This window comes from Cavia porcellus, unplaced genomic scaffold (genome assembly GCF_034190915.1).
Source record: "Cavia porcellus strain 051 isolate PalLab524CR breed Dunkin Hartley unplaced genomic scaffold, mCavPor4.1 scaffold_1, whole genome shotgun sequence".
Taxonomy (NCBI): domain Eukaryota; kingdom Metazoa; phylum Chordata; class Mammalia; order Rodentia; family Caviidae; genus Cavia; species Cavia porcellus.
The window spans coordinates 236,566,631-236,579,854 of NW_026947484.1; the positions used below are offsets into that span (position 1 = coordinate 236,566,631).

Below are 13,224 nucleotides of genomic sequence, written 5' to 3' on the forward strand. Positions count from 1 at the left end.
TGATGCTAGTGTGACATACAATGAAAGATTACTGGCTTAGGGACCTAGAAAATACGTGGGTGTCACTTGCTAGTTTTGTAACTGTTTGTCATTTACCCCCCATATTTTGTTTTCAGCATTTGTAGAACAAAGCTAACAATATCTGCCTTGTCTTTAAAGAATCTTACAGGGTAGAAATGAAATAACACAGATGTAAGTGCTTGTGCGTGTGTCTGATTTTGAACTTTTATGTGCTACACAGGTACAGTATTTTTATTACTCTTACTAGGGAAGGAATTGTCCAGAATCTCCAGAACACCTTTCAGTGTGTTGAGAAGTTATCACTGTTTAGTGTGGCTGATGGTTAGGAACGTGCTTTTGTGTGGAAGGAAGACAGAGTCTGCCAACACCAGAACTCTGACTTTCTCCAGGGAGTTGAGTCTTATGCTGTGCTTCCCAGGACCTAGCATAACCTGTGCTAGTGACAGCCTTCCTTCCTTGGCAAGGTGGGAGTTTGATTTATGCAAGTGTAATAAAGCTAACTGATTTTGGCAATAAGCAACATGAGTCCTTCGGATTGTAAATAAAAACTTCAATGAGCATTAGTTAGATGTTAGGAAAAATTTTCCTAAACCATAATACAGTTAAGTCCCCAAATTAGGAATGGGCTGTACTCCAGGAGAATTGTTCCGAAAAGGGTCATTCAGACGCCGGCAGAAGGAGTCTTTTATACAGCGCACCATCCCGCAGGCCTGCACAAGTTTACAACTTGAATGATCCTAAGGGTTAATGAAGCGTGTTCCTCCTCCCTGAGAGAGCATCAGGCCTGCCTTTCGAACCTGGTTTCTCCAAGGGAAGTCTAATACTAGTAGAAGGCGTTTGTCTAAGAGCCGCTGCATGAGGCACAGGGTAGAAAGAAACACTGGTTTCTACAGCAGAGCCTCAACTGTTTTTATGCCATGGACTTTTCAACAATTTGGTGGTTTTCAGATCCCTTCTCAAAATAATATTGTGAATATTTGAGATGAAATGCAGCATATAATTATTTTAAAATTGTGAACCATTTGTAGAGGCACAGAGCTGTAATCCCAGCACTAGAGTCTGAGGCAGGAGGAGCTCCATGAGTTCAAGACTAGCTCCATAGTGAGTTCAAGGCCAGCCTGGGCCATATAGCAAACTCCTGTTTTTTTTAAAAAAAAAAAAAAAAAACAAAAAAAAAACCCTGTTTTACCAAAAAAAAAAAAATTGCCAGAGCCACGAACCATGGTGACATAACCCCATGGAGAAGGTTTCATCCGCGATCTTTCCACCAAGGAATCGTGGTGGCCTTCTCTCCCAGTTTTCACTGCCGTGGACACTCCTCGCAGCAGGCCCACGATGGCTTCCCGAAGTCCGGGGGTGACCAGGGTCAACAGGCCCTGGGAGACGGGCCTGGGGTCGTCCTCAGAGCCTGGTGCTCACGCGCTCTGCTGTTTGCCTCAGGTCACCTTTTAGAATAGAAAGGAAGCACTGTTTATGTGAAATTCCTTTGAGTCATTTAAACTTAAAATGTTTTCCCAGCCAAAAAATAGCAAAGCAGCTGTTTTGAAACAAAATAGCTACTTCAGTAATTGAGTTATTTAATTCAACTGAAAGTAAGTATAGAATTCATGGTACAGGATGGAATGATACAGTATAAATGATTCAGAACTACAGGATTTCAACCAAGTCACTTAATCTTCTGAGCCTCAGAAATGCTCATGATAAAGAAAAAGGAAAAAAGAGGGTCCTGATACCTGATTTACAGGATTGATGTATTATCGAAGTGTTCATTTGTTCAGCTTGAGCCAGTACTTTGAGTTCTGACTTTTTCAGTGTCTGATAAGAATTTTCGTTTTAGTTATGTTGCTTTGTAGCTGTTACCTGAGGTGTTGAAAATAGTCATGTTTAAATTTTAAGAAACATTGTATTGTGTCATTAGTGTGAGAAGCTGTAAGAAAAAAGCATGTGTATATATATAAACAAGAGGTAAGACAGAGGTACTACTGAAAACAAACGCTTTTTAATTATCACAGTACAAGGCACATTGCCATCAGTCTGCCCTCTAAATATTGGCCTGGCGTTAAACACGTCTCCCTTTTCTTGCTACATGGGAAGCAGCTCCAAAAGCCCTTTTCCATGTGTGTCTTTCAGGGTGCTGTCACAGTTTCCTTGATGTCCTGAATCAGTTCAAAATGTTTACATTTCACTGGGGTTATTTTAAATTTGGAGAAGAGCCACGTATCACACGTACATGAAAAACACAGACGAAATGAAAAGCAAATCGTACCCAAATAGTGTGTAGCTCCCACCTTTGTCATGAAATTTCTTTTGAACACTTCAGGGTTTTTGTTTTGTTTGTTGTTCTCCTTCATCCAGTATCTCTTTGCTTCTAATATAATGAGATTCCAAGTGAAGGAAGTCCTCCTCCAAATAGTTCAGCCGCCAGGTGGGTACTGGCGGAGTGCAGGGGTGGTGACCGATGGCAGAAGAGCTGCTCCTGGCTGTGAGCGGCGGGCTAGGGTGCAGAGCTCGGGGCTAGGGTGCAGAGCTCGGGGCTAAGGTGCAGAGCTCGGGGCTAGGGTGCAGAGCTCGGGGCTAGGGTGCAGAGCTCGGGGCTAGGGTGCAGAGCTCGGGGCTAGGGTGCAGAGCTCGCAGTCCCGCCTGGTCCTGCTGGCCGCCCCACCCTCCCTCTGCAGTCTCACAGTAGAGATCACCCCGAGCGGGATGGGAGGGGTGCTGAGTGACAGGCCCACCAGAAGCCAGAAGACAGGTGGGGAGAACAGCTTCCCACAGGGAGGGGGGTGCTGGAAGAAGGACATAGCACGCAGCAGAACTAAACCAGGCTTCTGGGAAGGCTCGCCTCTTTATCCTGCATTGGAGCACTTAGCGATTGTGAATTCTTTGAAGCCAAGGGCGGGGGAGTTAGGAGGAGGCAGCTTGCAATTGGATCCTGGAATTCTTTCAGATTCTTTTTAGCCCCTAGCACACAACTAGATGTTCAGTAAGTTTATTTCAGTTGTTCAATTATTTATTTTAATTCCTGTTTGAAATTCAGTATTTTTCATTATTTTGGCTCATTTTAGTCATAGTTTTAGACAGATATGACATCTGTCTTTTGCATTTTTAGTTTCAGAATAAATTGTTTAATAATTGCTTGTGTTCAAGATCATAATGGATACAGTTGCTGATTACTTGGTTGAACTATATATATATATAAGTGATGGAAGACGATTCCTCTTTAAATGTTATTATAAGCAAATTATCCTCCTGTATTTAATTGAATTACTTTTCAATTGAAAATGCCATTCCAAATTAAAGAATTGGTTTGAAGATTCTGTGTTCTTGAGAAATGAACTAGCATGAAAGTATTTTTTACATATTTTGCATTTCAACATATTTGTCTTAGTAGCTGCTTGACTTGAATACTTGTATTCAAGATTTTATCACCTAGATTTTTAAAGATTGTTTAAATCTTTAACTTACATTAGGACTTTTGTCATTTAATGTGAACATCAAATTAAATAAGATGAGGCTAAATCATACAAGTATTGACTTATTTGCATTTTATCCTTAGGAACTGAGAGAAAGCTACAATACACAGCAACGAGCTCTTGAACAACTTTATAAGATCAAACATGACAAGCTGAAGGAAATTGAAAGAAAAAGATTAGAACTAATCCAGAAAAAGAAACTAGAAGATGAGGCTACAAGGTAGTATAACTTTTTTATACTTCATTGCTGGTAGAATTCTAATTTTATTGCCTGTATCTTCAGTTAAACTATTGAAATTTGAAAGAAGTAAAAAAATGTTACTAGGATGCTAGTCACATTCTAAATTTTATAAATTCAGCTTCCTTTTCAGTCATGAATTTTATGTTTCACTAGTTAAAAATACAGATTTCGGAGTGAGACCTGAATTAGAATTCTTCATCTACGACCTACTACGTGGGTATCCATTGTTAAGTCACTTTACCTTCTGAGACCTCAGTTTCTCCATCTGAAAAAAGGACATTAATATATACAGTTCTAATAAATAGTAGTGAACATTATATAAATTAATATAGAGCATGTATTGTACATAATAAGCACTCATTAGTTCCGTCTTTCCATAGTAAATCTATTACTTTCCTGGGAAGATCATAAAAACCAATTATTTAATTTTATAGAAAAAGATTTTGTGTCCAATGCTGTATTGGTGCAGTTCTCCGTATGCCACTAAGATTCAGTGTATTGATTGTCCGTAACAGGTTCTTGAGAAGTAAAACACTTGGGATGTGTAAAGCCTAGAACCATTCCTTCAGTGACTGCATGTGGTTTTTTTTCTGTCAGCAGATCCTCTTTTTTTGGCCAGCTGTGGTGGTACGCACTTGTAATCTTAGCATGCCAGGGGACTAAGGCAGGATGGTCCCAAGTTCAAGCCCAGCCTGGACAACTTAGCAAGACCCAGTATCAAAATTAAAATAATTAGAAAGGATAGGGGATGTAACCCAGTGTGGAGGCCCTGGGTTCAGTCCCCAAAATGAAAAAAAAAAAAAATCCTTTTCCACTGTAGTCTTTCATTTCTTTCAAGTTATCTAGTGTCGGAAATTATATGGGTAGTTAACAAATATCAGTGACCCAATATTCCTTCGCTTTTGTAGCGTAAATAGTAACATCCACAAGGAGCTAGTAGTTACTGAGGAGGTGAGAAAGGTGGTCTACCAGCTCACAGACTTCTTTTTGTATTTGTTTGTTCTGTTTTGCTTGTTTTCGGAGACAGCATCTCGCTGTGTAGTCCAGGCTAGTGCTTACCGTGGGGCCCATGCTGGTCTCAAACTTGGAGCAATCTCCCTACCTCACAAGTGCTGGGGTTCCAAGTGCTGGGGTACACCACTGTGCCCAGCCAGGCTTCATTCTCAGTGATTTCAGAAAAGCCACTTTCAACACATTTTTACTGACAAATTAGTATTGGTAGCCTGTGTTACTGATAAGCCCTGGATTATTACTTGTTTCTGGATTCCTCATAATTTATATCTGTGTGTGTGTTTGTTTTGTTTTTTTTGGTACTAAGAATCAAACTCAGGACCTTGCAATTGCCAGGCAGACATTTGTGACCACAATTTATATAGTAGATGATTCAGACAGGTAGCTTGAATACTGTTTATTCCAAAATCCCTACGTCTGTGGCTCCTAAGCAGGAATAATAGAGTGCTACAGAAGTAGACATAGTGGAGTTCTTCATTTGCCACTTAACATCTCGCAAAGGATTTTTCAGTGGTGACACAGCTAGAATTTTCTGTTGGCACACGGTTATATTAGTCTTCACTCCCCATGTTGTGCCTTGAGAAGCTGCTAAATTTAGTGGTGGCCGTTCTGCGTCTTAGGAAGGTCATAAAAATACATGCAAGAGAGAGCTATAGTGTGTAGCTGTTCTAACAGTAACATAACTAAGTCAGATCGTGGGTCACCTTGACTATCAGCCTGTAATTCCAGCCTCAGAAGATGAGGCATGAGGACTGCTGAGTTGAAGGCCAGCCTGGGCTATGTAGCGAGACCCTGTCTGAAAAAAAAATAAATAAAAAGTAAACATCTCGACAATCAGATGACATAGAAACATGCGAGAAGCATGTTCCTATGGTCCTACAGAGAAAAACGTCACCTAAGCCAGTGTAAGAGGCTTTTTGAGGAGATAATATGAAAAAATAAGCTTCTCAGAAGCGTTTCCACCTCCAGAGCAGCCGGTAAAGGACTAGCGAAGCCAGGGAGGTGAAAGCTGGAAGGCAGAGCTCGCGAGGAATCTGGATGGACAATTATTAGATCTTGTGCAAAACGGGCCCCTTTTTGGTGTTTTCCTCCTCCTCTCCTCGGGTTTGGACATTGGCTGCAAGAGGGAACAGGAAGTGTGGGAAACTGTGGGTACACTCCCCAGCTGGCCACCTCACTCAGGGCCCCCCTGATTGATGGCCTGGCTCCAGTTTCATCCCCGAGCTCCGCTCTTCCCCGCACCCCCATCCTGCAACTCTCTGCACTGCTAGTTCTCATCAGACCCAGAACTTCCCTACACTTTTTTTTAGTGTGCAGAAAACATTGTGGGCCAGGGATTTAGCTCAGCGGCCTAAGGACCTGCCTGGCAAGTGCTAGGTACCAAAAAAAAAAAGAAAGAAAGAAAACACTGTGGCATTTACAAACTGCTTTTGTTCTACTTCAAGGAAAGCAAAGCAAGAGAAAGAAAACTTATGGAAAGAAAGTCTTAGAAAGGAGGAAGAAGAGAAACAAAAGCGACTTCAGGAAGAAAAAGCACAAGAAAAAATTCAGGAAGAGGACCGGAAAGCTGAAGAGAAGCAGGGTAAGGAAAGATAGGCGTAGACTCGGTTCCCTTAAGACAGTGCAGCAACCTAGTGGGAGAAAGAAGATACAGGAATAAAGCACGGAAGGATGGTCATCCCAGAAAAACACCTAAGGTTAACCTTGGGTGAGACGTATAAGGGCCTTTGAAAACAGAGGCAGAAGTTTTACTCCTGCAGGAGGAAAATGGGATAGTTTACCACTGACGGACAATATGCAGGCATGGCTTCCATCAGGACTGATAATAGTTTGGAATATTTTACTCAGTCACTATAACTAAGCTGTTTATTTTAATGAAACAACAGTAAAGTGTTAAGTTTTTGCACAGTGAATTTTTCTCAACAGAAATACTTTATCCCTCTGGCACCATTCCTAGAGTAGGTTAGTATGATTGCGTCCTCCTTTTCTTGCATAAACCTTTCAATTCTTATGAACAAGCTAAAGCATGTAATCTGAAAGTGAACAAGTTTTAATGTTACCAAGTCGAGAGGGTTTGTGAACTCTCCTGTTTGACCTCACTGTTTACCTCACTGGTAAATCTGGTTTTTTTCCTGCCAGCCTGGTTACTTGTTGGTGTCGTTTGTGACCTTCGTGTTCTTCCCTGTGCTCCGACCCCACAGATGAAACCTGGCTTCATCTCCTCCCGCTGCACAGTGGGGCCTGGCCACGGCTCCACAGCCTCAGAGCCCCACAACGCCTCCCTGGGTTTTGCTGCCTCCTTCCTTGAGACGAGCATCCTTCTTTGCTTTTATATCGATTTTATGATTAGTCGGGACATTTGAGTCCTCACAAGTCTGCATCCTGTGAATTTTCATTGTACCTTTTGGATGCTCAGTTTTTTAGAGATATTTATTAAGTCATAGCCAAGATGTACATACATGCAAGCAGCAGCTTATAATGTTCCCTTCTCTTTAGGTGAGACGGCTCCTGCTTTGGTGAGTTATAGAGCGTTATACTCCTTTGAAGCAAGAAACCATGATGAGATGAGTTTCAGTTCTGGAGATATAATTCAGGTAGGAAAATAAAGCCTTTTTTCTCCTAAATAAGCTGAATACATTGTAAAATAATTACTTTCTGTAATAATGCATTGACCAAAATTTTTCATAGTTTTTTTGTTGTTGTTACTGTTGATTTTTGTTTCTTTGTTTTGAGACAGGTTGTTATTATGTAGTTCAGGCTGGCCTTGAACTCACAGCGACCCTCCTGCCTCAACCTCCCAAGTGTGGGGATTACAGCATGTGCCACTACACCTGGCAGTAATTATTTTCTAAAAATATTTCATAAACATTGTCTCATTTGGGCCTTAGAATATACCTCCATGTAACACAAGTGTGCAAGAACTGTTATTACTACTATATTCTAGGCAAGGAAGTTTAGACTCTCACAAATTGAAACTGTCAGCGTTGCAGTGCCAAAGTGCAATGTAAGTATTTGTCTTTTGACTCCCAAGTCCAGTATTTTTTTCACTTGTCATATTGCTTTATATTATAAAGATAGTGTTTTTATTATTTTAATAAATTAAAAGTAAAATTTTGATGGTGCACCGGAGTGTTGGCACAACCATGTAATCACAGCACTCAGGAGCCTGAGGCAGGAGAATCACCTCAAATTCTAAACCAACCTGAACCACGTAGTGAGATGTCTCAAAAAAATAAAGAAAAGAAAATTTTACCTTTGGCGCATGATGACTCACGCCTATAATCCCAGCACTCGGGAGGCTGAGCCTGGGCTACATAGTGAATTCAAGGCCAGCCTGAACTGCATAGAAAGACCCTGTCTCAAAAAGACCAAAAAAAAAAAAAAAAAAAAGGAAAGGAAAGGAAAATTGTGAGGGACCAGTTATTCTGTGGTAAGTGTTAAAAAGCATTGGAGTTACTTTTTAACTGCATCCCTAACTGGATAGAGGCCGCTTCTCCTTGGAGCAAAGCTCTTTCTTGTGTGATCACAGTCTGTACAGTGGAGGAGTAAGAGGAGATTCAGGGCGCCGCGCTTGGTGGAGCTGCTGGGACGTCATGGACGCAGTCTGGGTTTTAGAAGCTGCAAACATGGACTTAGCTTCTGTATGGTGTGTGAATTACGTCTTAACAGGCCGTTATTTGCAAACCGTGCACTTTGCACGTGACCTAGTCGTTGCACTCTCAGATATTTCCCCAAGAGATTGGAAGGCTGTGTCCATGGGAAGGGAAATGTTCCTGGCAGCTTCACGCGTAGTAGCCAAGGACTGGAAACAACTCAGCGGTGTCTCAGCAGGCGGGAGGGCCGGCGAAGTGTGACACAGTGTGACACATCCGTATGAAGCAGTTACTGACGCAGTAAAGGAAATGAGTGCATGGTGAATGTCAGTGTGTGCGGCAAACATGACTAACAGAAATTAAAATTGGGCAAAAAGGGATGAGTGATTTATACCCATTGTAACATGGATAGATCTCAACATAATTGACTGAAAGAACACAAACAGGAAAAAGAATACGTATTATATGATTTTATTTATATAAATTTCTAGAAAGTGCAGACTATAATCTATAGTGATAGACCAGGATTGACCATGGAACATGAAGAAATTTTTGGGGGTGCTAGGTGTATTCATTACAATAGGTGAGTTTTCACAGGCACATAAATATTTTAAAACATCAAATTTAGCATCTTAAATGTGAAATTAATGCTAATTGTTCCCTCAACTGTTTTTATAAATATTAATAGATTCTGTACGATTTTAACGGAAAGTAGGATGGAGAAGAGAGATAGCTGCCATATTTATTCAGTGAAGTAAGCAGACACAAAGTGTGCTACACGGAGTCGGTAAGAAGGCTCACAGGCAAACGGATGTGTGCACACGTCGGCAGTACAGTGATGCGCTGTTTGTGGCAGTCGAGATGAGATAACTGGCCTGATTTGGTGTAAGTTAACAGAACCTCCAAGATCAGTAAAGCTTACAGTAATCTTGGGAACAAAATGAAAAGGCGTTGCTGGATGTGGCGGCACACTCCACCCCACCAGCACTCCGGGAGGCTGAGGATTGAAGTTCTGCCCAGCCTGGCCGACTAGTGACTTAGGGAGCCCCTCTCTCAAAAGTAACTTAGAAAGGATGGGATGTAGCTCAGTGTGAAGCACACACACAGCCTGAATGAGGTTAGTAAGAGTGAGTTTTTAAAAAGAATTCAAAAGTTTTTAGTGACAAAGTCCCTGGCTGTAGAAGTATGAGATAACAGCCAGAGATTTTCGTTTGCTTACATTGGCAAATTGTAATAATAGAAATATAGAGCATTTAGGAGAAACAGTGAGCTAGGGATGAGTGGGTGTGGAGGGAAGTTGGGTCTGAGACTTGAGTGGGAAATTCTCAGGGAGCATCCAGGTCGAACCATCTTGCAAGTGGTGGAAAGCAGAGTGTTCTTGCAAAGAAGTCAGCCCTGAGCACAGAGCTTTGGAATTCATCGCTGCGTAGGACCCCACCACCCTGGGAGCGCAGGCCTGTTCAGAAGGGGTAGCAAGAGGCAAGAAGGCCCTTGGCACAGCTCAGCTGGTGTCACGGCGCTTGGAAAGCAGTCTCCAGGGGTTTCTGGTTAAGAATTCATGAAGATTGTAGGAGCAAAGAGCTAAAAGACAAAATAATGATCAACTGGAAGGAAAGAAAAATTATAAGAAGGGAAATGTCATCAGCAGAATATCGCTAGACTCATGTTGTTGGTGTAATCATAATGTAAACGTTAAATATAATTTGAACAGAAATTGTGATGTCACAATAATGGCAGAGTAAGAGAGTCCGGCGAGAGGTCAGTTTTCATTTTCTATAACCAGAAGCCATAAACAGTGCCTAAAACTGAAAAGGTGAGAGACAGCAGATAAACTTCATTTAGAGATACGGAAGGTGACAGAGAAGAAAGCAAGAAGGAAGGCCAGTTACGATTCGGCAGTAGAAACCGGGTCCTAACGAGCCTGGTTCCAAGAGAGTGTTTGCCCGCATAAGCTGTGTATAATACTGTTTGTCTTTGAAAACTGTTTTCATGTGTTCACTTAGATAAAATAGTAACCTACTAATTTGTTTTAAAAAAAAAAGCCTTACCTATTGGAAAACAGTCTTCAGAGGTTTTCTGGTTAAGAATTCATGAAGACTGTAGGAACAAAGAGCTAGGAGGGTTCACTTCTGGGTGTGAGAATGCTGTAGTCGGCACCTTTTGCTGTTGTAAATGCATGGGTTTCTAAGCAGTGTTAGTAATTCTTCTTTGTTGTTTTCAAAGGTGGATGAAAAAATCATAGGAGAGCCTGACTGGCTTTATGGCAGTTTTCAAGGAAAATTTGGCTGGTTTCCAGGCAACTATGTAGAAAAGATACCACCTGGTGAAAAAGCCGCGTCCCCTAAGAAGGCCTTACTTCCTCCTGCAGTGTCTTTGTCTGCTACCTCAACTTCTTCTGAGTAAGTTTTGAGTTGGCAGTGAAATTCCTATGTCGCTGTCAAGACGTAAATGCTAACATGTGATTGTGTCAGCCCGGTACTTCCTTGTATTGTTTTGTTAGGGCTGGACTTTGCCACACAAGAGAACCTTTTGTTCCCAATCTAATACTGAAATATGTCAAATTAAAACATGGGTCAGTCGTTTGTTCATGTATTATTTTCTTCCATAAATTGTGTTTGAACTGAGCGTATATGACACACTAACGGATAAATTGGTAGTACTTCATTAGAGTCTAAACAGTTAAATATATTAAAGTGTTATATTTGCAGACCACTTTCTTCAAAGCAACCAGCATCAGTGACTGATTATCAAAATGTGTCTTTTTCAAACCTAACTGTTAATACATCATGGCAGAAAAAGTCAGCTTTCACTCGCACTGTGTCCCCTGGGTCCGTGTCACCTATTCATGGACAGGTATGTGGTGTGTAAGTTCTGTGTGCTTTATTTTTCGAATTTGCTCTGATTCATATGAAATTGAAGGAAGACGGTGTACAAAGGCATTATGCACTCACCTAACCAAAGTTCTTAGCCTGCAAGGGTGATGTGAAGTTGAAGAATGGTTATTAGACCATTTTCAGTAGTGAGTTACCATCGTACCAAAGAGATGAGAGTTTGGGCTTGAGGGCTTTTTATGTTTTCTAAAACAAGCAATTTGTCTGAGAACCTTAAAAGTTTGTTACTTATATTTAGCCTCTGAATTAGATACAACCACAGACAGGTATTTTACTTCGATATTTCTGAGAAGAAATTGCAGGCTTTTATCACAATAAAATCCCATAGGATTCACCTTCATTCATAAATGTTTATTAAATAATTAGAGATTCTAGCATTTTATTGTTCATAAAGTTTAGGAAGAAATAAGTCAAAAATTCCTCCCTGTAAGTCTTTAAGTAGATCATAATCTAATAAAGGAGATAGACATACAAATAATGATAAAATGTGAGAATTGTAGTAGAAATTCTTACCAAGTCCTGAGTGAAAAGACAGACCATCTTAGCCTGGGAGCTGGAGTAGTCGTCACTACAGGAAGGCCCTTCAGAGATAAGCAAGGTTGCACCAAGCAGGAGCTGCTGGAGCGGGAGAACGATTTGGGAGTCGCTGAAGCCAGCAATGCAAGCTGCCCTGTTTCACCAAAAGAAGGCCAAGTCTTCCTGTAACTTTTGCTTCAAAAGACCCAAAGGCCTTATTTTTAAGGGCTATCCTATTTTTCGCGTACAACAATCATGTACAAAAATCTGCATTTATTCAAACACCATTGTCAGTTGGGTCCTCTTCTTCTGGAGCGTTGTCATAGCTCTCCAAACCCAGACTCCATCCTGAATTCTTCGGCTCCATTTCCTGTAGAGCCATTGGCCCCATCTCTTCTGTCCATCAGCAGAGCTGTCCTGAAGCAAGCGCTTCACATCCATGTAGCCTGCTTGCAGTGCCTTGGCAACACAGCAGTCTTTTGTGATTTAATCCCATAAATTCCCCACCAAGGCTCGACCTTTATGAGGCTTTACAAAATTTCTATTAAATTGAGTGTTGACTGAAGACTTAGGAGACAGGAATGACCACAAAAGCGTTGATATATAAGAATTATGATCCACACAAAAGTGAAGAAAAAATTGCAGGCACCAAAATTCAGAAAATACTTCTCTATTTCACAGGAGTGGATTAAGAGCATCTGTTACAGCATATGATGTATTGAGTTGTTAAAGATCCATATAGACACATGCATATCATTTGTAACAAGTACACACATTATTCATGTAACGTGTCTGTACCCTGACGGTCACTGGCAATAAGTTCGTGTGTTTACCTCTCATCCAGAGGTGCTTACTTGAGTATTTACAACTACATAATAATAATTTGTTACCATTTAAGTATTAGTGCCAATGTTATTTATAACTGCTTGTGTATTATAATTTTATATTTCTGCCATGTGCTGCAACAAAGTACATCCACGTGGCTGATGATCCTCCCTGGGCTTAGTGGAGGAGTGGAGCTTATGTTATAACCATCCACAAAGACATCGTGCTAGGCCTGATCTCCTGGTCCTGTCTTATTTTCAGGGAAGTGCAGTATTTGTAGAAAATGAGAATAGCTTATCTTATAGCTGAAATACAGGATTCATGCAGCGCGTCTGAGTGAAGTTGAGGTTTGTTGCCGAAGCAGTTAATACCATGGTGAGCAGTTTGGCACTGACCAGCAGGAAAGATTTTGAAAGAAGAGCTCCTAGCTGTAGTGTGCAGGCTGTATTGGTAAAAGAAGCAAAAGATGGTGGTTAGTTCAGAAGAGCTGTTACAGTAACAGAGTAACAAGGCGGAGTGTAAACCAGTGTTGTGGTAATGAAAATAGACGGGTGGTACTGGGCGTTGACATAAAATAGTCCATTGAAAGTGAGGAGTGAAAAGGAGGCGGAGTTAAAGATAATTTTCAGAGAATTTAACTTGAGCAGCTGAAAAGA

General features: G+C 41.1%; 1 protein-coding gene across 8 annotated transcripts in view; it reads left to right on the plus strand.

Annotated features, from left to right (window-relative positions):
• Positions 1–13,224, plus strand: part of Itsn2 (intersectin 2) — a 142,926-nt gene that overhangs the window by 81,683 nt on the left and 48,019 nt on the right. For all 8 annotated transcript variants that reach the window (XR_010041404.1, XM_063231582.1, XM_063231593.1 and 5 more), the window contains 5 exons: positions 3,575–3,711; positions 6,189–6,325; positions 7,240–7,337; positions 10,560–10,735; positions 11,045–11,189. Coding sequence is in view for 7 of the 8 variants with exons in the window: in XM_063231582.1 (XP_063087652.1) it covers positions 3,575–3,711; positions 6,189–6,325; positions 7,240–7,337; positions 10,560–10,735; positions 11,045–11,189 (693 nt within the window). In the remaining variant the exon portion in view is untranslated. The remainder of the gene's footprint in view (positions 1–3,574; positions 3,712–6,188; positions 6,326–7,239; positions 7,338–10,559; positions 10,736–11,044; positions 11,190–13,224) is intronic.